The sequence below is a fragment of the Schistocerca serialis genome, chromosome 2 (assembly GCF_023864345.2).
Source record: "Schistocerca serialis cubense isolate TAMUIC-IGC-003099 chromosome 2, iqSchSeri2.2, whole genome shotgun sequence".
NCBI classification, from domain to species: domain Eukaryota; kingdom Metazoa; phylum Arthropoda; class Insecta; order Orthoptera; family Acrididae; genus Schistocerca; species Schistocerca serialis.
In genome coordinates this window covers 687,497,009-687,522,545 of record NC_064639.1, presented here as the reverse complement: position 1 = coordinate 687,522,545, position 25,537 = coordinate 687,497,009, and the positions used below count along the sequence as shown (strand labels likewise).

Sequence of the window (25,537 nt, the reverse complement as noted above, 5' to 3'; positions counted from 1 at the left end):
GACAGGTGGGAATCCTTCGAACAAGTGTGATGCGTATTGTGCACTGGCATAGATACCACCTGTATCACATGGCGCTACATCAAGGCCTACATGGCAATGATGTTCACATTCATGTGGGATATTGTTTGTGGGTTCTGTGGTAAGGCCATGACTTTATGCGTAGGGTACTGTTACCTGACGAGGCCATATTTAAAAACCATTCGAACACCAACTTTAACAATATGCAGTACTGGTCACCAGAAAACCTGTATTGGATTTTCCGGGTTGGACATCAATCTCAGTGCAGTGTCAATGTAGGGTGTGGTATTGTAGGACCTCGCATCATTGGCTAATTTCATGGATGGCACTCATAAAGGATGACAGCCTGAGTAGTTCCTGAGATGTACTTACCTGGACTGATGGAAGACCTGCCCCCTTCACTTACATCAAATAATGTCGTATCAACATGATGGGTGCCCTGGGCATAATGCCATGGTGGCACGACATGTGCTAAATTAACAGTTCCTACATCAGCGGATTGGATGGGGCAGTCTCATTCAGGGATTTCCAGCACGGTCGCTGAACCTCACCCCCATGGACTTTTTTCTCTGGGGACATGTGAAAGATGTGTATCAGTAGGTCCCAATAACAATGGCCAACATGAAAGCCCATATTACCTCTGCATGTGCTGCAATAACACCACAAACACTAACAGCTATTAGTGGATCCATGATGGAGCCCACACAATGATGTTGTCAAGCAAATGGTGATCTCTTCGAACATACCTTGTAGCAGTTTGGCTGTGAGACATGTGACTGCACATCGGCATACATTTTGTGTATTACAGAGAAGATGTACATTTATGTATGTGTTGCATCATCTGCAATGATTCAATTCTGTCTCAGTCATTAAAGATGTTCAATGACATGTCCTGTACGTGGCATGATGTACAACTACATACAAATAGCATGTGTCCCTCTGTGCAACCCTTTTACAGCCATTAACTTTGTTTACTCTGACTCGTGGTTATATGTATTATGTTATGTCCATTGCAGTACTGTCGAAAAGTTCAGTAAAGCACATACGAGTAAATTGTGTCCTTGTTTTCCTTGTGGGTGATTGGACATCCATATGTTTCCCAGACCACATACTAGCAATGTACATAGCAGTATGTAAGTACACCATTTATTGCATCGTAGTACATCATTCACGTCATGATTATGAGCAATGTGCAGGTCATACTTGCATCACGGCAAGTGCAATAGCAGCGTGTCGTGTTCATTTCACACGTCAGCTTCATGTCCCAATTTCTCAGGATGTAACTGACGTATTGCAATGCAATGAGCACCATTATTATTATGATTTCTAATGTTATTGACTGCATACAGAATAATATGGAGTGACCATTAAAAAAAAAAAGAAAAAAAAAAAACATAAGTTTGTGTTGAAAACAATATTTGCACACAGTGTAGAATGTCTCATAGTATTTACTTTTGTGAGCCCCTGCCATACATTCATACCCATGTAAGTCATTTGTCAATATCTATTGTGGTTCCAGAGACATTGGTGGTGAAAAGTTTAGGTATAAATAACAGACTGGGTGAAGGTTACAACTCACCAAATAGTTGAGGTGCTCAGTCATTGATAGCCACATAAACAAGGTTGAGAATCTTGCTAGCTTTCAAATGAATCCTTCTTCAGAACTATAGTGTACACATACACACGAATACATCTGCATAGCTGCATTGTCCAGGTTGAAATATTGTGTTGACACTGCAACTCTACTGGTGAGAGGGATTTTACTGAGTGAAGTGAATGAGGGGAGAATAAAGCTGGGGAGCAGTTGGCAGGGTTAGGGAAAGGTGGCTGGTGGTTAGGAGCAAGAGACAACGTGCTCATGGGATAGGATTGTGGAGATATGAAAATGGCACAAGTGAGCTCATTCTGGCCACATGCAGATTCAGTTGTATGTTGTGGACAATTATGCAGAGAAGAGGATTGGCAATGGGACATAGGCGAAAGGAAAGGGGAAGAGCAAAGAGGGGATAGGGACTCTGTGGGTGGGAGGGTGGGAGTGAGGATGGGGTCATGAGATGCAGGGGTGTAGGTTCATGTAGGGCAGAGGCTAGTGGAGATTGTGGTCAAGAGGATTATGAGATCAAAGGATGCGTTGCCATGACAATTCTTATCAATGTACTTCAGAGAGACTGGAGCTGGGAGAAGGGGGGGGGGGGGGATGGAGAGCAAAAGTTCCAGATGGCACAGGTTGTGAAGCAACCACTGAAGTCAAATATCTTGTGCACAGCATTATGTTGTGCCACTAGGTGGTCAGCTCTGCTTTCAACTACAATTTGGCAGCAGCTAACTACGAGGCCTGTCTAAAAGGTGTCCGACCTTTGGCCAGAAAAAATATTTCGAATACCTAACGGGGTTGGGACCCCAATCCCCCTCACAGTAGGGCCCTTGTGCTTGTACACACTTAGCGCACCAATCCTTCCACTGCTGGAAACACCTCTGGAAGTCTTCTTTTAGAATTGTGTTCAGCTCCGTCGTCATGTTCTGCATTATCTCTTCTCTACTCTCAAAACGGGATCCTTTCAGTGGCATCTTCAAGTTTGGAAACAACCAGAAGTCACAAGGAGCTATGTCTGGAGAGTAGGGAGGTTGGCAAACGGCTGTAATTCCATGTTTGGCCAAGAAATTTTGGATCGAGTGGGATGAATGTGCGGGGACATGGTTCTGATGCAGTTGCCAGTTTTTCGCCATGCAAATGTCTGGTCTTTTGCGCTGAACTGCATCACAGAGTCACTGGAGAACATCTTGATAGTACTCCTTTGTCACTGTTTGTCCTTCAGGTGCATATTCATGATGCACAATTCCACGGACACCAAAGAAGCCAGTCAGCATCACCTGGATTTTGCTTCACACCTGCCGAACTTTCTTTGGCCTTGGAGACTCGGGATGCTTTCATTGCAATGACTGTCTTTTTGTTTCTGGTTTGTACCCGTACACCCATGACACATCTCCTGTTATCGTGGTGTTCAGAAATCCAGGATCAGTGTTGGTGGTGTCCAGAAGGTCATGTGCAACGTCAAAACGGAGGTCTTTTTGTTTCAGCGACAACAACTTGGGCACGAATTTCACAGCCACACTGTGTATGTTCAAATAATCATGCAAAATTGCATGTGCAGAATCTTTACTCACTCCAACCTCTTGGGCAATCTCCTGCACAGTCAAACGACAATCTTCCATCACCAAATTTTGCACCCTCTCAACAACAGCTGCACTCTGATCAGTTTGGGGCATGCCAGAACACTGGTCACTTTCCACTGATGTGTGGCCATTTCTGAATCAGTTGAACCACTCCTTAATTTGTGTTACACCCATTGCATCTTCTTCAAACACCTACTGAATCTTACGAATTGTTTCACTTTGGGAATCCCCAAGCTTTTGACAAAATTTGATGCAGTATCTTTGCTCAACACATTCTGTCATCTTGAGAGAATTGGTAATCTGATGAACATGTTGTGTAGAACCTCACTCAGTGACTGACAGGCAGCAACTGATGCGCTGGAAGGCGGGGACAAAATTCACGCTTGCACATAAATGTCTCTTCCTTTACTGTGTACAGTGATGCCGCGCTAACATATCTATTTTGCGCGGGAAAATCAAAGGTCGGATATTTTTTTAGACAGACCTCGTGTTTGCCATTTTGTTGCCTTCTTACAAATGAATTTGAAGTAGACAGTGCTATCAGTTGGGGACCAATATTGTTTCTGGATTCCATAAAGCTTATTGCTTGTTTATAGTCCAGGTTGTATAAGTTTCATTCTGTACTGGATAAAGTGGTGTTGTCGCAAGTTCACAGATTATGAATTATGTGTGGCTGCTTCATAATAGACTGACGTCCTATATGATAAGTCCCTTTTTTAAATAAATGAACTTCTCTGTGTAAAAAGAACAAATAATGTACCATAACAAATGCCAAAATGTCACACATATTATTAGGAAACTGATGGGAGCTATTTTAAATTGTCAGTTGACCAGATTTGGAACAATACGTGTCCCTGATTTGTCACTCACCTCAGTTAACTAATTCAATGTGAAACTTCTTGTGTTATGCAGCTAGTAACTCATTAGCTCCTGAAAACATGATACCACTCAAAATTATTTCACATAAAAGGCAGAAGAGTTGCAGGTTGAACTCTTCCTTCAAACATTCGGACCTGTTTATGGTATTTAAAATTTTTCATGTAATTATTAAAATTTATATTGCATAACAGTCATATTGCAGAGCATTATCACTGATAACTGAGTTTAATGCATGAACTTGGTGGATACAATATTCATGCAGATCCTCTAAAGTGCTATTATTGCAGCTTTAAAAGTAATAATATACTTTTTGCAAGTGTATCAGTTGATTAGAAATTTGAATTATTCTAATTCTGTGTATTGATCTTGTGGATACATCTTACTTGACAGCGAAGTGTGTGCCTCTTTCTCATTGTCATTGTGGGTGGACTATAACAGCATGGAGGCACTCACAGGTAAATGTTACTGAGAGAGTTTAAAAATTTCTGAGTTTATTGAAATTTACTTTCTTTCCTTTATTTCTGTTCATTTCATTGGGCCTTATTTAATTTTGTGTTGTCACATGCTTTTTGCATGTTCATAGGAGAATCTTTCAGTACATGAAATAATGTGTTAATTGCTGCAAATTTTTTGACTCTTAATGGTGATAAAGAGCATTTTATTTTATCAGATAAATAAAGCACTTTTTCCAGAAAGTTGTGAACAATGACATGAGTAAAGCCAATGCTAATCATATAATGAAAAAATGGCTCTGAGCACTATGGGACTTAACATCTATGGTCATCAGTCCCCTAGAACTTAGAACTACTTAAACCTAACTAACCTAAGGACAGCACACAACACCCAGCCATCACGAGGCAGAGAAAATCCCTGACCCCGCCGGGAATCGAAGCCGGGAACCCAGGCGTGGGAAGCGAGAACGCGACCGCACGACCACGAGATGCGGGCATATAATGAAAGTGTTGAGCACTAGATAGGTACATAAAAATGGCTATGTACATTACAGCTCTTCTAATGAAAGCCTTGAGCACCAGGCAAGTGCATAAAAAAGGCTATATACATTATTGCTCAGCCGTTGAATATGATTATCTCGTCACAGCACACACGTACAATGCAAACACATTTACATTTCCGATGGATGAAGAGGAACCCATGATTGAAATCAGTTTTGAGTGTTTGAACTTGCACCATTTAAAATCATTTCTATTTACAGTTATGTCAATATTGAATTAGGTAGTAACCTTTAAGTGCTAATTGATGATTTATTTTTTAGGCTCCAGCAGCCCCCCTTGTTGTGCCAAAAATTCCAGAACATGTCACAGCTGAGAATCAGTATGAATGTTTAGCAGAGGTTGTGACTCCCTTGTGGCGGATTCCATATGAGCAGCAACTTGAACTGAAGTTTCAGTGGACTAAACATGTAGTTTCACTTATCAAATCTAAGCTGAAACCACATTCTCATAAACATAATCACTTGAAAATGTGCCGTGTCAATAATGTTCTTCCTTCAGTAAGTACAATACTTTCTTAGTTGTTATCAAATTTATTTTGATGTGTATCAAACAACTAATATACATTGTTTTTAACCAGCCTGTCACACAAGAATATAGGAACAAAGATGAGTTCAATGTTCGGTGTGGTGTAGATGGAAATCCAAAAACAGTGGGATTTTTTGTTGGCAAAACAGCAAAACATGAGTATGTGTGTGTACCACCAACATATATCATTAACATGAAACAAAAGCATAAGGATGTGGCTACAGTAAGTGTTGTTATCAATAGAAAAATCATGCACCTATCAGAAATATGCACATTTATGATATTTACAATTATCATTGTAGGCATATCAAAAGTACATCAGAGAATCAAAATATCTTGCTTGCCATGACTTTCGCGATGGTGGGCACTGGCGCACATTGCTTGTTCGATCAACTGCAGCTGGAGAGACAATGGCAGTTGTGCTGTTTCATCCTCAGCAGCTGCATGAGGAAGAGCTTCAAGAAGAAGCACAGAATCTCAAGGAATTTTTCACTCAAGGGCCTGGTTCACATTGCAGTCTTACATCACTGTACTTTCAGGCCTGGTAAGACATGCTTTAAATTGTTCTATAAATTAAGTGTCCATTCAGCTGAAGGTATAAGAATTTTTGGCTAAAATTGGCAAATAGTGGCAACCAGACAACCCTTAACCATAGACACATCAGTTAACTAAAATGGACAATGTTTTCATGCAAACTTACAAATATAGATTCTCTTGTGTTCACCAAGAGTGTGTAGATGAGATTTTTCACTTCTACCCATTTCGTAGCCACATATCTTGCACAATCATTCAGTACAGGCTGAGGTCTTGTGGTATGTACACAGAGACAACTGCCAAAATCTGTACCTAGACAAGGTTTTGTCATGTGACTTTAAACAGCCTAAATACCGTACAAAATTCCACCTTTTTAAGTTTGTTCATTCTGCAGCCACATTTATTTCTAATTGGCATTGACATATTTCATGTAGTTGTTAAGGTATATTTTTTCTATCATCTGTGTGCTTCAACATCCATACTCTATTTTTGCCTGTATAAAAATTATAAATCATGGAAAAATTAGAGCTTCTAAAATGGATATACCAAGTTTTGAGAAAATTCTATCAATGTTTTATGTTTAGCAACATTTACGTTTATTATCATATTGCTCTTTATGTAAGATTCTGTTGTCACAAGAAATATATGTTGCATAATTATAAAATAAAAAGTAATTTATTGCTGTGGCATTCATAGGAACCTTCACTTTCAGACTGAAAAGCAGTGACGGTAGTTGACATTTTTCAAAAATTAATTTCATCCTGGCTGAAAGCAAGGGGAAACTACAGCCGTAATTTTTCCCGAGGGCATGCAGCTTTACTGTATGGTTAAATGATGATGGCGCCCTCTTGGGTAAAATATTCCGGAGGTTAAATAGTCCCCCATTCAGATCACCGGGCGGGGACTACTCAAGAGGATGAAATTATCAGGAGAAAGAAAACTGGCGTTCTACGGATCAGAGCGTGGAATGTCAGAGATCCCTTAATCGGGCAGGTAGGTTAGAAAATTTAAAAAGGGAAATGGATAGGTTAAAGTTAGATATAGTGGAAATTAGTGAAGTTCGGTGGCAGGAGGAACAAGACTTTTGGTCAGGTGAATACAGGGTTATAAATACAAAATCAAATAGGGGTAATGCAGGAGTAGGTTTAATAATGAATAAAAAAATAGGAGTGCGGATAAGCTACTACAAACAGCATAGTGAACGCATTATTGTGGCCAAGATAGACACGAAGCCCATGCCTAATACAGTAGTACAAGTTTATATGCCAACTGGCTCTGCAGATGATGAAGAAATTGAAGAAATGTATGATGAGATAAAAGAAATTATTCAGGTAGTGAAGGGAGACGAATTTTTGATAGTCATGGGTGACTGGAATTCGAGAGTAGGAAAAGGGAGAGAAGGGTGAATATGGATTAGGGGAGAGAAATTAAAGACGAAGCTGTCTGGCAGAATTTTGCACAGAGCATAACTTAACCATAGCTAACACTTGGTTCAAGAATCATAAAAGAAGGATGTATACATGGAAGAATCCTGGAGATATTAAAAGGTATCAGATAGATTATATAATGGTAAGACAGAGATTTAGGAACCAGGTTTTAAATTGTAAGACATTTCCAGGGGCAGATGTGGACTCTGACCACAATCTATTGGTTATGAACTGTAGATTAAAATTGAAGAAACTGCAAAAAGGTGGGAATTTAAGGAGATGGGGCCTGGATAAACTGACTAAACCAGAGGCTGTACAGAGTTTCAGGAAGAGCATAAGGGAACAATGGACTGGAATGGAATGGGGGAAAGAAATACAGTAGAAGAAGAATGGGTAGCTCTGAGGGATGAAGTAGTGAAGGCAGCAGAGGATCAAGTAGGTAAAAAGACAAGGGCTAGTAAAAATCCTTGGGTATCAGAAGAAATATTGAATTTAATTGATGAAAGGAGAAAATATAAAAATGCAGTAAATGAAGCAGGCAAAAAGGAATACAAACGTCTGAAAAATGAGATTGACAGGAAGTGCAAAATGGCTAAGCAGGGATGGCTAGAGAACAAATGTAAGGATGTAGAGGCTTATCTCATTAGGGGTAAGATAGATACTGCCTACAGGAAAATTAAAGAGACCTTTGGAGAAGAGAGAGCCACTTGTATGAATATCAAGAGCACAGATGGAAACCTAGTTCTAAGCAAAGAAGAGAAAGCAGAAAGGTGGAAGGAGTATATAGAGGGTCTGTACAAGGGCGATGTACTTGAGGACAATATCATGGAAATGGAAGAGGATGTTGATGAAGATGAAATGGGAGACACAATACTGTGTGAAGAGTTCGACAGAGCACTGAAAGACCTGAGTCGAAACGAGGCCCCCGGGAGTAGACGACATTCCATTGGAACTACTGACGGCCTTGGGAGAGCCAGTCCTGACAAAACTCTACCATCTGGTGAGCAAGATGTATGAGACTGGTGAAATGCCCTCAGACTTCAAGAAGAATATAATAATTCCAATCCCAAAGAAAGCACGTGTTGACAGATGTGAAAATTAATGAACTATCAGCTTAATAAGTCACTGCTGCAAAATACTAACGCGAATTCTTTACCGACAAATGGAAAAACTGGTAGAAGCCGATCTCGGGGAAGATCAGTTTGGATTCCGCAGAAATGTTGGAACACGTGAGATAATGCTGACCCTACGACTTATCTTAGAAAATAGATTAAGGAAAGGCAAACATACGTTTCTAGCATTTGTAGATTTAGAGAAAGCTTTTGACAATGTTGACTGGAATACTCTCTTTCAAATTCTTAAGGTGGCAGGGGTAAAATACAGGGAGCGAAAGGCTATTTACAATTTGTACAGAAAGCAGATGGCAGTTATAAGGGTCGAGGGGCATGAAAGGGAAGCAGCGGTTGGGAAGGGAGTGAGACAGGGTTGTAGTCTGTCCCCGATGTTATTCAATCTGTATATTGAGCAAGCAGTAAAGGAAACAAAAGAAAAATTCGGGGTAGGTATTAAAATCCATGGAGAAGAAATAAAAATGTTGAGGTTCGCCAATGACATTGTAATTCTGTCAGGGACAGCAAAGGACTTGAAAGAGCAGTTGAATGGAATGGACAGTGTCTTGAAGGGAGGATATAAGATGAACATCAACAAAAGCAAAACGAGGATAATGGAATGCAGTCGAATTAAGTCGGGTGATGCTGAGGGAATTAGATTAGGAAATGAGACACTTAAAGTAGTAAAGGAGTTTTGCTATTTGGGGAGCAAAATAACTGATGATGGTCGAAGTAGAGAGGATATAAAATGTAGACTGGCAATGGGAAGGAAAGCGTTGTTGAAGAAGAGAAATTTGTTAACATCGTTTATAGATTTAAGTGTAAGGAAGTCATTTCTGAAAGTATTTGTATGGAGTGTAGCCATGTATGGAAGTGAAACATGGACGATAAATAGTTTGGACAAGAAGAGAATAGAAGCATTCGAAATGTGGTGCTACAGAAGAATGCTGAAGATTAGATGGGTAGATCACATAACTAATGAGGAGGTATTGAATAGAATTGGAGAGAAGAGGAGTTTGTGGCACAACTTGACTAGAAGAAGGGACCGGTTGGTAGGACATGTTCTGAGGCATGAGGGGATCACAAATTTAGCATTGGAGGGCAGCGTGGAGGGTAAAAATCGTAGAGGGAGACCAAGAGATGAATACACCAAGCAGATTCAGAAGCATGTAGGTTGCAGTAAGTACTGGGAGATGAAGAACCTTGCACAGGATAGAGTAGCATGGAGAGCTCCATCAAACCAGTTTCAGGACTGAAGACAACAACAACAACAACAACAACAACAACATCCAATCTCATATTCTCATAGAATACAAACCATTCATGAGGAACTGTATTGCCTGCACTTGTAATAAAATATGTTATGACGTGAAGTACTAAGACTTGACTTAACCATGCAATTACAATACTAGCTGAACAGTGTTAAGACAGTTTAAGGTAATAGTGGTGCAACTGGAATTCTTCTGTGATTTTCATTCATAGTTTTGTCTTATATAGAAGGAAGTAGCAGTGATTATTTATCATGTTTGGGGCTGTGAGGTAAGGACATTATCTACTAATATTGTGTCTCTGATAAGTGTTTTTAGCAACTGTGTCATGTTGTCTGCTAACAGCTCTAATACTCGCTGCACAAATGACCAAGCTCCGTTTCAACTTTTATATGGTGAGCCATACCTAACGGAGCATTTGTGTGGATATAAATTCAGAATATCACCAGACTCCTTCTTCCAAGTCAACATTGCGGCAGCTGAAGTTCTGTACAATGCCTTGTTTAATGTGGCTGGATTAGATCAGAGGACTACTGTTCTTGATATATGTTGTGGAACAGGTATGTAACGTGTTTCATTTCTGAGACAAAGTTTTACTACAGTAGCAATGTAGCAGTTATGTTCTCTTGTGTCACTGGAGTACATTTAATTTTTAGCATGAGAACAAACTGTGTTTAAGGCACTGCATTTCATCACAGTATCTTCTAGGTTGGGTAGTGTCAGAGTGAACCATGCACTTCATAATTTTTTCTTTACCAATAGCTAAGAAGGTAACCAGTAGTGGTGTTTGAGACAATAAAAACTTCTTGCTTTGAAAAAATAGCTGTTTTAATTATCATTTGGCTATTTAAACAGCTGTGTATAGCAAATCTTAAGCAAAGAGCTCTATTTCATAATATTGTATTAGTAAGAACCATTTTTGCTGTCCACCTCTTCCAGGATTAGGCTATTAGCCTGCTCCCATCTTAGTTTTCTTGTCTTTGGTTGACCTCCTCTCTTCTTCTGGTAGGATGATGTCTGAGTACAGGTCCCCATTAGGAGATTGGGATCTTTTCATAAAAAGTTTGACTCCCTATTATGCTGTCTGTCAGAAAGAAGGAATTGTTAATCTGTGGTGATTTCACTTTAAACTTTCTAAGCAGTTCTGATAGGAAAAGTGAACTAGAAGTGTTATAATGACATATAATTAGACACAGTGATCAATTTTCCTACATGTATAGCTCAAGATAGTAGTACTTTAATAGATAATACATTTGTACAGCAAGAGTATGTAAGACTAGCACATGCTTTCCTTTTGATAAATAGATTATAGAACCATGATGCACAATTGATTATCTTACAAAACCTAGCAGGGTGTACAGTTCAGAAACCATGAAGTAAAAGGGTAAGTTTGCTCAACCTGTTATCTATAGAGCACTTCAGAGAAAGTTTAAGGAATGTTAATTGGGGAAATGTATACAGGAAGCCAAATGCTAATAATAAATGCAACATACACACATAAAAAAAAGTTTTGCATCACGCTGGTTCCTAGAACTCCCGAAGATAGACGCTGACTGTGGATTTTGTATCACAGACTCAGTGTCTTTGACTGTTCAGAGACGTCACTAAACCCACCCAAAGATGTAAACAACAATGCTGCCTATTGGACGGAGGGGATCCGACAGCCGATCAGTTCCAGCCATTCCACCAGGAAGGAGGTACATGGCTCGTGTTGTCTGTAGTTCAGCCATGCCTAGGCGGTCAATACCACAGTTCGATAATGTCCGCATTGTTACTTTGTGCCAGGAAGAGCTCTCTTTGGACATGGAGGAGATACAGAGAGGCAGGAAATGTTGATGACATGCCTCGCTCAGGCCACCTGAGGGCTACTACTGCAGTGGATGACTACTACCTACGGATTATGGCTCGGAGGAACCCTGACAACAATGCCACCATGTTGAATAATGCTTTTCATGCAGTCACAGGACCTTGTGTTACAACTCAAACTGTGCGCAATAGGCTGCATGATGCGCAACTTCACTCCTAATATCCATGGCAAGGTCCATCAATGCAACCACAACACCATGCAGTGCAGTACAGAAGGGCCCAACAACATGCCGAATGGACCCCTAACGATTGGCATCACATTCTCTTCACCAATGAGTGTCGCTTATGCCTTCAACCAGACAATCATCGCAGACGTGTTTGGAGGCAACCCAGTCACGTGTAACGCCGTAGACACACTGTCCAGTGAGTTCAGCAAGGTGGAGGTTCCCTGCTGTTTTGGAGTGGCCTAATGGAGACCAACGTACACTGCTGGTGGTAATGGAAGGCACCGTAATGGCTGTACGATATGTGAATGAATGCCATCCTCCGACCGATAGTGCAACCATATCAGCAGCATATTGGTGAGGTATTCATCTTCATGGACGACAATTAGCGCCCCCATTGTGCACATCTTGTGAGTGACTTCCTTCAGGATAATGACATTGCTCGACTAGAGTGGCCAGCATTTCTACAGACATGAACCGTATTGAACATGCCTGGGATAGATTGAAAAGGGCTGTTTATGGATGACATGACCCACCAACCACTCTGAGGGAACTACACCGAATCGCCATTGAGGAGTGGGACAATGTGGACCAACTGTGCCTTGATGAACTTGTGGGTAGTATGCCACGCTGAGTACAGGAATGCATCAATGCAAGATGACATGTTACTGGGTTTTAGAGGTGCCAGTGTGTACAACGCTGTATGGTGGTGGAACATGCAACGTGTGGTTTTCATGAGCAATAAAAAGGGCAGAAATGATGTTCATGTTGATCTCTGTTTCAATTTTCTGTACGGCTTCCGGAACTTTCGTAATTGAGGTGATGCAAAACTATTTTTTGATGTGTATATTGCTTGATAAATTTATATCCCTTTTTGAATATTGTTTTCCAAAAAACTTACTAAATGTCACACCCAACAGTTTTCAAAGAAACCTTGGATTATTACAGGTGTTAAAGTGTCTTCAGAAAGAAAAAGAAAACTGTATGAGACAGTAAGAATTAGTAAAGACGCAGAAGTAATTATACACTATAAAAATTATTGGAACGTATAGAGAAAAGTTGTCAGAAAATCAAGACATGTGTATATTAGAGATGAAATTAACAACTTGGGCAGTAAAATCAAATCAGTATGGAATGGTGTTAGAAGGGAGACAGGAAGAGAAACCACTGGGGTAGGTAGTATTAGTATTAAAGAGAATGAGACCATCTGAACCAACAGTACACAAGTAGCTAAGTATTTAACAACCATTTGTTAAGTGTAGGGGAAAAAATTGGTGAGAATGGTTCAAAAGAAAAAAACCAAGCAGTACATGGAAGAATTAGTTATGGGAAATCCTAGTCAGATTAATTTTCACCTCTTGTGAAATAAAGAAAATCATTAAACATTCCAAAAATAAATGTTCTGTTGGAGTAGATGACATCTCTAACAAGATGTTAAAACAATGTGGGGCAGTTACAGCAGATGTTCTGAATCACATATGTAATGCATCAGTAACTCAAGGTATTTTCCGAGACAGATTAAAATATGGCATTGTTAAGTTTCTCTACAAAAAAAAAAGGGACATCACAGATGTCAATAATTACCGGCCAGTATCCTTGGACACAGCATTTCCAAAAGTCACCAAGAAAGTAATGTACTCAATAGTGGTTAACCATCTTAACAGTAAAGGGATATTTAGTAAATCACAGTTCAGATTTCAAAAATGTTGTTCCACTGAGACAGCAATATACAATTTCAGTGGCCACATAATAGAGTATTTAAACAGAAAAATGTCACCAATAGGAATTTTCTGTGACCTATACAAAGCATTTGATTGTATGAACTATGACATTATGTCACAAAAATTACAATTCTGTGGTATAAGTGGAGCAGCATATGAGTGGTTTAAGTCATATCTACAAAACAGGAAGCAAAAAGTTTCTTTATATGGTTTAAGTGATTTAAGGAAGTTTCCCACATTAGATGTGCCACAGGATTCGATCATGGGTCCCTTTCTGTTCTTGATCTATGTGAATGACCTCTGTTCTTACCTGAAACAAGGAGCTAAACTGACACTGTTTGCTGATGATACAAGTGTCATTATTAATCCAGTAAAAGAAACTCTGATAGAAAATGATACAAATAATGTCTGGTTTTCTGCAGTTGGGCTTGCTCTGAACTTTGAGAAAACATAGTACATCCAATTTTCTATAGCGAGGAATACAGTTCCTTCAATAAATATAACACATCAACAGAAGTCAATAGCCAGGGTAGATCACGCTAAGTTTTTGGGTGTACATCTAGATGAGAATCTTAATTGGAAAATTCATATTTTGGATCTCCTAAAGTGACTAGGTTCAGCAACTTTTGCAGTCTGAATAATTGCCAATTTTGAGGATATGAAAATTCGTAAGCTAATATACTTAGCATATTTTCACACTCTGATGTCATGCACAGTAATATTTTGGGGTAACTCAACACTTATGCAAAAAGTATTCAGTACTCAAAAGAAAGTGGTTAGAATAATGTGTGGGGCTCATAGTCCCATATCTTGTAAGCATCTGTTTGAAAGTTTAGGAATTCTTACAACAGCCTCACAGTATATTTACTCAGCAATGAAATTTATTCTCAACAACATGGACCAGTTTGAAAACAACAGTGACAATCATGATTATAATACCAGAAGAAAGAAAGACTTACACCATCCTCTACTTAACCTATGTATGGTGCAGAAAGGGGTAAAATATGCTGCTGTAAAATTTTTTGATAAATTACCAGATGGAATAAAATGTCTCACAGACAGCAGTAATAGTTTCAAAAATAAATTAAAATCATATCCCCGTGACAACTCTTTTTATACCTGGATTCATGCATGCATTTCTTATGCACTTGACACATTCCACATCATAACAGTAATCATGAGATTGATCAGCTTCAGAATTCTGTTGTTCTTTATTGTAAAACGTGATTTTCCTAGTTTCTCTTGTTTTGGGAAATTCTGTCATCAATCAATAAAATATTTTTAATTGGCGCCTTATCTCTTCATTGTGCTTCTTGTCTTTTAGGGAGGAACCACAATTCAGAAAGTTATATTTTGTGTCGATATATTTTTTAAATAGTTAATTACTGTTCTATTTGGTTTCAAATTATAGGCTGTTGATACATTTATGACATAAGAAGTTTAATGGTGCTAACAAGAAGTGCTAGCACAGTAATTAAAGTCATTTGGATATAATTATAGTTGTTCAAACAAATTTCGGGCTTGCAGCCGGTCGTCGTTCAATACTTCGCACGATATTTCAACTGGGCACCTGCCAGTCATCTTCAGGTGAGCCGTCGCAGACTGGCGATAACGTCCTCTGCTCCGCAATATATAGCGTACTGTAACTATTCTGCGCATGCATCAAAAACTTGATAGTTGAACCAACACTGCCCGCCGGCAGCGCCCTCGCTGGTGGAATAGCGGAACTCAGTTGTCCTCTGCGTTGCTGTTTGCCACGGCCGTGAACTTAAAAGCTTTTTATTGAGATGTCGGGACCATGGCCTAATACCAAAATTTGCTAGAGTGACTCATTTCATTAAGACCGCTACTGCACAGAAGATTACTGAGAAGGATAGTCATGCTGTTGTCAAGGAGAGGATTTGCTATACAAGACGAAGGTTAGATGCTATTTCAGCAGAACTTTACCAGTTACATCTGAAGGTTGCAAGCTATCTTTCTCCTGTATCATGGGACTGGGTTGATGGAGTGACTTCGGCCAAGTTCGAGTGGATCCACAATGATGCTAATTGTCGGCAGATATCAAAATTTGATCGTCTGTTGCCACAGAAGCCGTCGCCAGAAGGGATAATGGTACGACGTTCCGTTGTCAATCTCATGGAGAAGAATTTGGACGATGCTACGGTGTCTGTATTAAGCATGGGACTCAATTTGCACCTACACCTACAGCACCGCCATTAATAAGTATTTTGAGTGATGTTGAAGAAGCTGTACGACGTCTTCCTTTGGATGCCGCAGACGAAATAAGAAGGGAAACTTGCCGTGCTCTGTTGAAGGCTCCTACTCAATGCAATAATTTAACCTCTGTAGAAAGAGCTGCATTACGAAATCTGAGAGAGGACCCTGACGTAGTGGTATTGAAAGCTGACAAAGGTAATGCAACTGTTTTGTTACTTTGTGGTGTGTATAAAGATAAGATGTATGGTCTGCTAAGTGACTCTACCTATAGGAGGATTGATTACGATCCTAGAGGACGTGTGCAACGAAAAACTTCAGCACTATTAAATTCCTCCTCCTTACCGCAAGAGACCATCAAGAGGTTAAAACCACATGGTTGTGTACCTCCAAGACTGTATGGCCTTCCAAAATTCATAAAGTGGGTCTTCCTCTGCGTCCAATAGTGAGCAACATTGGAGCTTCTACATCTACATCTACATCTATACTCCGCGAGCCACCTTACGGTGTGTGGCGGAGGGTACTTATTGTACCACTATCTGATCCCCCCTTCCCTGTTCCATTCACGAATTGTGCGTGGGAAGAACGACTGCTTGTAAGTCTCCGTATTTGCTCTAATTTCTCGGATCTTTTCGTTGTGATCATTACGCGAGATATATGTGGGCGGCAGTAATATGTTGCCCATCTCTTCCCGGAATGTGCTCTCTCGTAATTTCGATAATAAACCTCTCCGTATTGCGTAACGCCTTTCTTGAAGTGTCCGCCACTGGAGCTTGTTCAGCATCTCCGTAACGCTCTTGCGCTGACTAAATGTCCCCATGACGAATCGCGCTGCTTTTCGCTGGATCATGTCTATCTCTTCTATTAATCCAACCTGGTAAGGGTCCCATACTGATGAGCAATACTCAAGAATCGGACGAACAAGTGTTTTGTAAGCTACTTCTTTCGTCGATGAGTCACATTTTCTTAGAATTCTTCCTATGAATCTCAACCTGGCGCCTGCTTTTCCCACTATTTGTTTTATGTGATCATTCCACTTCAGATCGCTCCGGATAGTAACTCCTAAGTATTTTACGGTCGTTACCGCTTCCAATGATTTACCACCTATGGCATAATCGTACTGGAATGGATTTCTGCCCCTATGTATGCGCATTATATTACATTTATCTACGTTTAGGGAAAGCTGCCAGCTGTCGCACCATGCATTAATCCTCTGCAGGTCCTCCTGGAGTACGTACGAGTCTTCTGATGTTGCTACTTTCTTGTAGACAACCGTGTCATCTGCAAATAGCCTCACGGAGCTACCGATGTTGTCAACTAAGTCATTTATGTATATTGTAAACAATAAAGGTCCTATCACGCTTCCCTGCGGTACTCCCGAAATTACCTCTACATCTGCAGATTTTGAACCGTTAAGAATGACATGTTGTGTTCTTTCTTCTAGGAAATCCTGAATCCAATCACAAACCTGGTCCGATATTCCGTAAGCTCGTATTTTTTTCACTAAACGTAAGTGCGGAACCGTATCAAATGCCTTCCTGAAGTCCAGGAATACGGCATCAATCTGCTCGCCAGTGTCTACGGCACTGTGAATTTCTTGGGCAAATAGGGCGAGCTGAGTTTCACATGATCTCTGTTTGCGGAATCCATGTTGGTTATGATGAAGGAGATTTGTATTATCTAAGAACGTCATAATACGAGAACACAAAACATGTTCCATTATTCTACAACAGATTGACGTAAGCGAAATAGGCCTATAATTATTCGCATCTGATTTATGACCCTTCTTGAAAATGGGAACGACCTGCGCTTTCTTCCAGTCGCTAGGTACTTTACGTTCTTCCAGCGATCTACGATAAATTGCTGATAGAAAGGGGGCAAGTTCTTTAGCATAATCACTGTAGAATCTTAAGGGTATCTCGTCTGGTCCGGATGCTTTTCCGCTACTAAGTGATAGCAGTTGTTTTTCAATTCCGATATCGTTTATTTCAATATTTTCCATTTTGGCGTCCGTGCGACGGCTGAAGTCAGGGACCGTGTTACGATTTTCCGCAGTGAAACAGTTTCGGAACACTGAATTCAGTATTTCTGCCTTTCTTCGGTCGTCCTCTGTTTCGGTGCCATCGTGGTCAACGAGTGACTGAATAGGGGATTTAGATCCGCTTACCGATTTTACGTATGACCAAAACTTTTTAGGGTTCTTGTTTAGATTGTTTGCCAATGTTTTATGTTCGAATTCGTTGAATGCTTCTCTCATTGCTCTCTTTACGCTCTTTTTCGCTTTGTTCAGCTTTTCCTTATCAGCTATGATTCGACTACTCTTAAACCTATGATGAAGCTTTCTTTGTTTCCGTAGTACCTTTCGTACATGATTGTTATACCACGGTGGATCTTTCCCCTCGCTTTGGACCTTAGTCGGTACGAACTTATCTAAGGCGTACTGGACGATGTTTCTGAATTTTTTCCATTTTTGTTCCACATCCTCTTCCTCAGAAATGAACGTTTGATGGTGGTCACTCAGATATTCCACATATGATTTAGCTAAACATCTCGCTTCCTTACTGAGACCTTTCGTAGGCATACGAAACTCAGCTGATTTTATCAATAGACTGGGGGCTCTTCGTCTTAGCAGTGTAGACCTTCTAGTAAGTTTTGATGTGGTCTCACTTTTTACAAAAGTTCCTCTTGCAGATTCTTTGACACTGATTGGTAACATGTTTCCTGTTGATATCACTGCTTTGTTCAGGCACGCACTTTCCTCAACTTAATTTATGTTTAATCAAGAATATTTTGAACAGACTGACGCTGTCACCATGGGTAGCCTCCTGTCTCCTTTGGTCGCCAACCTTTTTATGGAGGATTTTGAAGAGAGAGTTCTTGAATCAGCTACCCTGAAGCCAACAGTTTTTTGGTGGTATGTGGATGACACTTTCATAGTGTGGCCTCATGGAGAAGATAAATTAATGGAGTTTCTACAGCACCTCAACTCCATTCATAGCAACATCCTGTTCACCATGGAAATAGAGAAAGATGGTTGTTTGCCTTTCTTGGATGTCCTGGTTCGAAGGAAGAATGATGGTTCTCTAGGGCATTCAGTTTACCGGAAACCCACTCATACTGATTTGTACCTGCAAGCATCGAGTTGCCGTCACCCATCGCAAACCATGAGTTTGCTTAAAACGCTTGTTCATAGAGCTCATACTGTCTCAGATCTAGATAGCTTATCTCAAGAACTCGCCCATCTAAAGACAGTATTCAGCGAAAATGGGTATTCCATCCGGCAGATTAACAGGGCACTAACAGTTAAAACTAAGAAGCAGGAAGTGAATAAAGAGGAGAACATGCCGGAACAATCTTTAGCTTTTCTTCCTTTTGTTGGCAACACTTCGTTTAAAATAGCAAGAATCCTCCGAAAATTTCAGGTAAAAGTGGTTTTCCGCCCACCATCAAAGATTGTGGACCTTGTGGGATCAGTTAAGGACAATCTGTTACTACGAAAGGCTGGAATTTACAAGATACCGTGCCAATGTGGTATGGCTGACATAGGTCAAACCACACGCACCGTGAAAGAACGCTGCACTGAACATCAACGTTACATCCGCCTTTTGCAGCCAAGCAAGTCCACTATTGCTGAACATTGTATTTCTACTGGACATTCAATGGAGTATGAGAAAACAATGATTTTGTCCACAGCAACGTCTTTCTGGGACTCCATTATTAAAGAATCCGTAGAAATACAACTGGCGGAAAATCTGTTAAACCGTGACAGCGCCTACCAGCTGGACAGTGCATGGAAACCCATCATCTCCACGATTTGCTCAAATCGAAGACGACAGAGTGCGTGGACGGCCGTGGCAAACAGCAACGCAGAGGGCGACTGAGTTCCGCTATTCCACCAGCGAGGGCACTGCCGGCGGGCAGTGTTGGTTCAACTATCAAGTTTTTGACGCATGCGCAGAATAGTTACAGTACGCTATATATTGCGGAGCGGAGGACGTTATCGCCAGTCTGCGATGGCTCACCTGAAGATGACTGGCAGGTGCCCAGTTGAAATATCGTACGAAGTATTGAACGACGACCGGCTGCAAGCCCGAAATTTGTTTGAACAGTGAATTCGCAGGGAAAATTTTAAAATTCACATAATTATAGTTGTTTGGATAGTTTGTGGAATAAATATGTGCCTATAGCTTAATTTAATTCGTCAATGCATAGAAACTGCAGTCCCCTCTTTGGCTGTGGAACAATTTAGATATAGCATGGGGTTTGATTGTAGAATGAAATCTCCACCCTATAGCAGACTGTTCTGAATGCACCGTCCTGACAGTTTACACATGTGTGTCAAACTGACACACAAGCCTAGATCCTGAATGAATCTTTCACTCTGAACTGAAATGTGCCCTGTTTTGAAACTTACTTACATATAAAAACTGTGTGCTGGAACAGGACATAACCCCAGAAGCTTCACTTTTATGGGCATTTCTTTTATCAACGGAGGTAAATGAGTCATGACTCCTCATGCTCCACTTTCACAACTTGACTTGTGCTCTCCTAGATGCTAAACTTCAGAAAGACTCCCTTTCATACTTATTGGGACTAGCACTCCTAGAAGAAAGGATACTGCAGAGAAATGACATACCCACAGTCTAGGCAGTTATTTACAGAATGAGTATTTCACTCTGCAGTGGAATGTGTGTTGCTTTAAAACTGTGTGCCGGACTGGAACATTGGAGAGAGACACCGGCAGAAGTGAAGCTGTGAGATCTGGTTGTGATTCTTGCCTGGAAAATTCAGTCTGTAAATGCGCTGCCTGTGAAAGTCTTGGTTCCAGATTCATGCCTAGTCCAGTACACAATTTTGATCTGCCAGGTAGTTTGAAAGCAGCACACTCTCAGCTGCAGAGTGAAATATTCATTCTGGAAACAATTTCCTAGGCTGTGTCTAAGCCATTTCTCTGCAGTTTCCTTTATTCCAGGAATACTTGTCCTGCTAGGTTACAAGATAGTATTCATCAAGTTTGAAGAGCATGAGAGAAGTACTGGTAGGAATGAAGCTGTGAGGACAGATTGTAGGTCATGCCTCGATACCTCAGTTAGTAGGAGCATTCACCACAAAAGGCTATGTTCTGTGTTTGGGTCCCAGTTGATTACTCAGAGTTAATCTGTGAGGAAGTTGAAAGCCTAGATGTTTGCATCTCATGGATACACCTAATTTAAATTACAGAATGCTGCAGGTGTTTCAGAATAAAGGCCTTAAAAATCAAACTATATCTAGTATAGTAATAACTTTTTACTGTTCATGTGGAGAAAACTTTTTGTTTAAGCATTCAAAGAAGGTATATCCATAATCATGTTTTTGTTAATACGCTTTGCTGAAGACACTATTTCTAGTATAAGGAACATCAAAGTGATAATTTATTTTTATTTATAACTTCCTACATGTGAATTAAACTAAAGATCAATATGCAGTAAAATGTATTGTACCTAGTAGCTTGTAGACTCTGTTTCACTTCGATGAAAGTGGAAATCATTCTTCATGTTTGAGCATCCAGTTGTGGTGTTTTTGCATGTATGCTAGTTTCTGTGTCGTTTTACATGTGGTGAGTAGAGATCTGCATGTGGAGCATGTGAAAAGCCCAGTACCTGCCCTATCTTAGAGATGGAGTGCCAATGCACCAAGTACTAATGATCTGGCCACTATAAAATGCTCTGATGATGCACAGCTTGTCCATCCTGTACTTCACTGTCGTGCCAGCCATCAATAAATGGTTTAACAAAACCACAGTCACATGACACTTTGCCATGGTGACAGGAGCTCCATCTATCCAAAACAGCAGCCAAGTCTAATTCAGATGCTCATTTACTGCACATCTATCTGGACTTGACTGTACCCATTTTGGTGACCACTTCTTTCACATGATATATCTCAGCTGGAAGGCTATCCTTGTCACTGGTGACATGGCTAGATTGGTTACTTTGGTAGACCACTGTACCAAGTGATGGCAGTTAGTTGCATATATGTATATGTCTCTGTGGATCTTGCTGCATTACGAGGTCTATTCAAAAAATCCAGCAACTTGGTCCACAAAATTTTTCTATGCCTACCTTTCCTTATTGTGCATGTTCGCCTTTGAAATACTCTCCTCCACAATTGATACACCACTCACAATGCTGTATCCACTTCTGGAAGCTATGTTGGTATGCCTTGTGCTGGATCTATGATCTAATGTGTCTCATGCCTTCTTCCTTATTAAGGTGTTCTTGTCTAATTCCATTATGCAAGTGATCTTTTGATAGAAGCTCGAAAGGTGGTTCAGGAACCCATCCAAAATTTGTCTTCTCCCCAAACCATGAATACATAATTGTTAAAGTGATTGAGCTGTTTGAGTTTGAGCCCGGCAGTTTCAAGTGACATTTTCCCAAAGTGTTCCATGTAGATTTTGGTGAAGAGTGCCTGAAGTGGACAACCACTCTGATGAGTGATGAGTGCAGTTGTACTCTATGGGGTGAGTGGTGGTGGTGGTGATGGACTGTAGGTACCAGTGTAAACACTGCTGGCAGTAAAGAAGACTTTATTCAATCTCAGTTTCATTGTGTCTCGGAGAGGCAAAACACATCTCACTCTATTGACCCTGGCCAACACTGACACATGGGCAGCAGCTTCTGCCCTGGTGAGAGGCATGCCACACTGCTGACAGCTGACCGTGGATGGTTGGTGGCCTCTATAGGGCACAGTCATGACGTCAGTGGCATGCTACTGTGCTATTGGTGATGGTGCTTTGGACAGTCCCTCAGCTCCACTTGTGGCCACCATGGCAGTGTGTGGAGACTGCATGTGATTTAACCTGCTGCTCCCTGGAAGGAGTCAGACAGTGGCTGGAACTGTGCCACTAAGTCCTGGGAGAGAGAGGGGAGGGGGTGGAAAGCGGTAACTCAGTGCTGGTGGTAGCAGATATGTATGACAGGTGCTGTGGCACCAGATCCTGTGAGGAGCTCTTGGTGCTGTCAGCAGCAGGCACAGCCCAGTCTAAAACATATTATATAGCTGCCGGTGGCAACGGCTAGTTGTCCCGCTGTCTGGTGTAGTCATGGCATGGTGGTGGTGGTGCGGCTGCACTGTGGTGACGAGAAGTGCTTCTGCCTCAAAGTTCAACCTCATTTATATCACTCTGAGGTGGATTTGCTTCTCTAAAACATGGCACCTAGTCACATCACCTGTAACAAGAGACTTATGCTGCTGTGTTGACTTCAACCCGTCCACTATCGTCATTATCACTGTGCGATTCAGTTATCCGCTGAACGCCGCTAGACTCATCTCGCAATCCCCTTGTGTGTATGTTATTCTGACCCTCATGTCGCCACACTGCAGCTAAAGGCCTGTGGTAGCTAATGCAATACTTCATGGTGGCTTTCTCATTAGTTCTTGTTACTTTTGATAACAGTTCGGGTAACGACACTACACTGCTCCCCATCCGTGGAGAAGACCCGGTCCCTCTGTCGTCGCTTTGGCCCAGTTGTCTGTTGAAATAACCTTCGTCGTTAATCCTTAAAACAGATACATGCTACTAGATTGACTCTTCTCAAATTCTATACAATTATTATACTAATATTTAAAAGTCCATAAACTTACTTCTTGTTTCTTGCTCATACTGCTTAATCTTACAATATCTGTCAGGCATCTCTTGCCCTCCCATTAGCTCATATTTCACTGGTAGGCCTTTTGCTATGGTGGTGCACAAAAAATTACAACTCTCCATTCCAAAATGTCACTCTTCCTTCCTCAGTAAATTATCCTTGACATATCAACTTTAACAAAACTTTCTCTGGCTTCATTAAACTCATATGTGTAGTGCATCATCTGCCTATCTGGTGTTTTTTAACCCTTTATTTTGGGCGAGTTTTCGGAACTTTTTCCTTGTGACAACAGTTCTCCTAATGCTTCCCAAGACAACACAGTCCAGAAACTATTCTTATGAGAAAATCCCATACCTGCTACCATTCACAAGTAGTCCCACTTACTCCTCCTCTTGTAGCACCAAACCAAATTCTCAAAATATTGGTTTTCTGGTACTCATGATGAATCAAAACAACTTCCTGGTTCTTGATGATTTACTGCTTAATGTATTTATACACAGTTTAACTGATTTGTCTTGTACAATAGATGCACCTTGCGATAGCTCACACTGGCAAGAGCTTTCTGTCATAGAAGGTTAACTTTGGCCTCATATTCTGTCAAAACATTTAGGCTTGCATTGCACTCTTCATGCTTGTTGTGGCCCAGTACTTGTGTTTGTGCCACATTCTGAGCATTCTGTAACAGATTCAGTCCAGTTGATTAGATTATCCACTTTAGAAACTCATTGCCTCTTCAGTTTCCTCCATCATCCTGCTTCTCAGGAAATATGTGTACCTCAACCATTTCTGCCCCATATCTGCAACACAATTATCAACCACTTCTCGTGCACTCCATGTTGTATCTAAAACATCATCATCATGTGCAGTTCCACTCTGCACGATGCAAAAATCACCAGCCTTGTCGTACCCTGTGTATCTGACCCAGGCTCTCCAGCCACAACACAACACCCATTGTCACCCAATGGGATAGGTACTGCTGCACTTAAATTAACCATTTTGCTATCTACACACATAATGACTTCAGTACACCCCACACTCATTCCATCTGGAATTAAAGCCAACTTAGACAACATATTTCTACTTGATATCTATATTACTCTCCTTAACAATGACGTCATTGCCCTGTGCATGATGTGAATTCCCGGGACCTTGTGTTATGAGACCATCAACTAATTTAATCTTCCTACTAATAAGATCATCCACCCATGTGTTATGTTCTTCCCTACTCTTCACAGGAGTGACAAGTTCTGCTACATTAATGGTAGTCGGCTACTCTGCAGTAAAATATAAACTATCCACAACCCAGCTCTTCTCCCTTTCAGCTTCCTCCTTTCCCCTCCTCTCTGCCTTGTCATCTTTCTTTCCATCATTTGCATAATCAACATACTTCTCACAACCTGAGGGCCACTTTCCATTGTCCAGTCATCATGCTCTCTCTGCAACTTCTGTCGGTACTCTGGATTTTGTAATAAATTATTTCCCTCACTCTGCATCAAGTGAAAAAAAGGACACTTAACCATACTATGAGGTGCATTCAAGTTCTAAGGCCTCCGATTTTTTTTCTCCGGACTGAAAAGAGATAGAAACATGCGCATTGTTTTAAAATGAGGTCGCGTTCATTGTCAATACGTCCCAGAGATGGCAGCACTGTACGGCTGATGGAATTTTACCACCAGCGGCGATAATGAGAACTGTTTTAAATACTTAAAATGGCAACGTTTTCCTTACTTGAACAGCGTGCAATCATTCGTTTTCTGAATTTGCGTGGTGTGAAACCAATTGAAATTCATCGACAGTTGAAGGAGACATGTGGTGATGGAGTTATGGATGTGTTGAAAGTTCGTTCGTGGGTGCGACAGTTTAATGAAGGCAGAACGTCGTGTGACAACAAACCGAAACAACCTCGCTCGCACAAGCCGGTCTGACGACATGATCGAGAAAGTGGAGAGAATTGTTTTGGGGGATCGCTGAATGACTGTTGAACAGATCGCCTC

The 25,537-nt window shown here is 40.8% G+C and overlaps 1 protein-coding gene across 2 annotated transcripts in view; it reads left to right on the top strand.

The window, feature by feature from the left end:
- Positions 1 to 25,537, top strand: part of LOC126457814 (tRNA (uracil-5-)-methyltransferase homolog B-like) — a 119,444-nt gene that overhangs the window by 34,130 nt on the left and 59,777 nt on the right. For both annotated transcript variants that reach the window (XM_050094432.1, XM_050094433.1), the window contains exons 2-5: positions 5,345 to 5,581; positions 5,662 to 5,832; positions 5,912 to 6,153; positions 10,293 to 10,507. In XM_050094432.1, the coding sequence (XP_049950389.1) occupies positions 5,345 to 5,581; positions 5,662 to 5,832; positions 5,912 to 6,153; positions 10,293 to 10,507 (865 nt within the window). The remainder of the gene's footprint in view (positions 1 to 5,344; positions 5,582 to 5,661; positions 5,833 to 5,911; positions 6,154 to 10,292; positions 10,508 to 25,537) is intronic.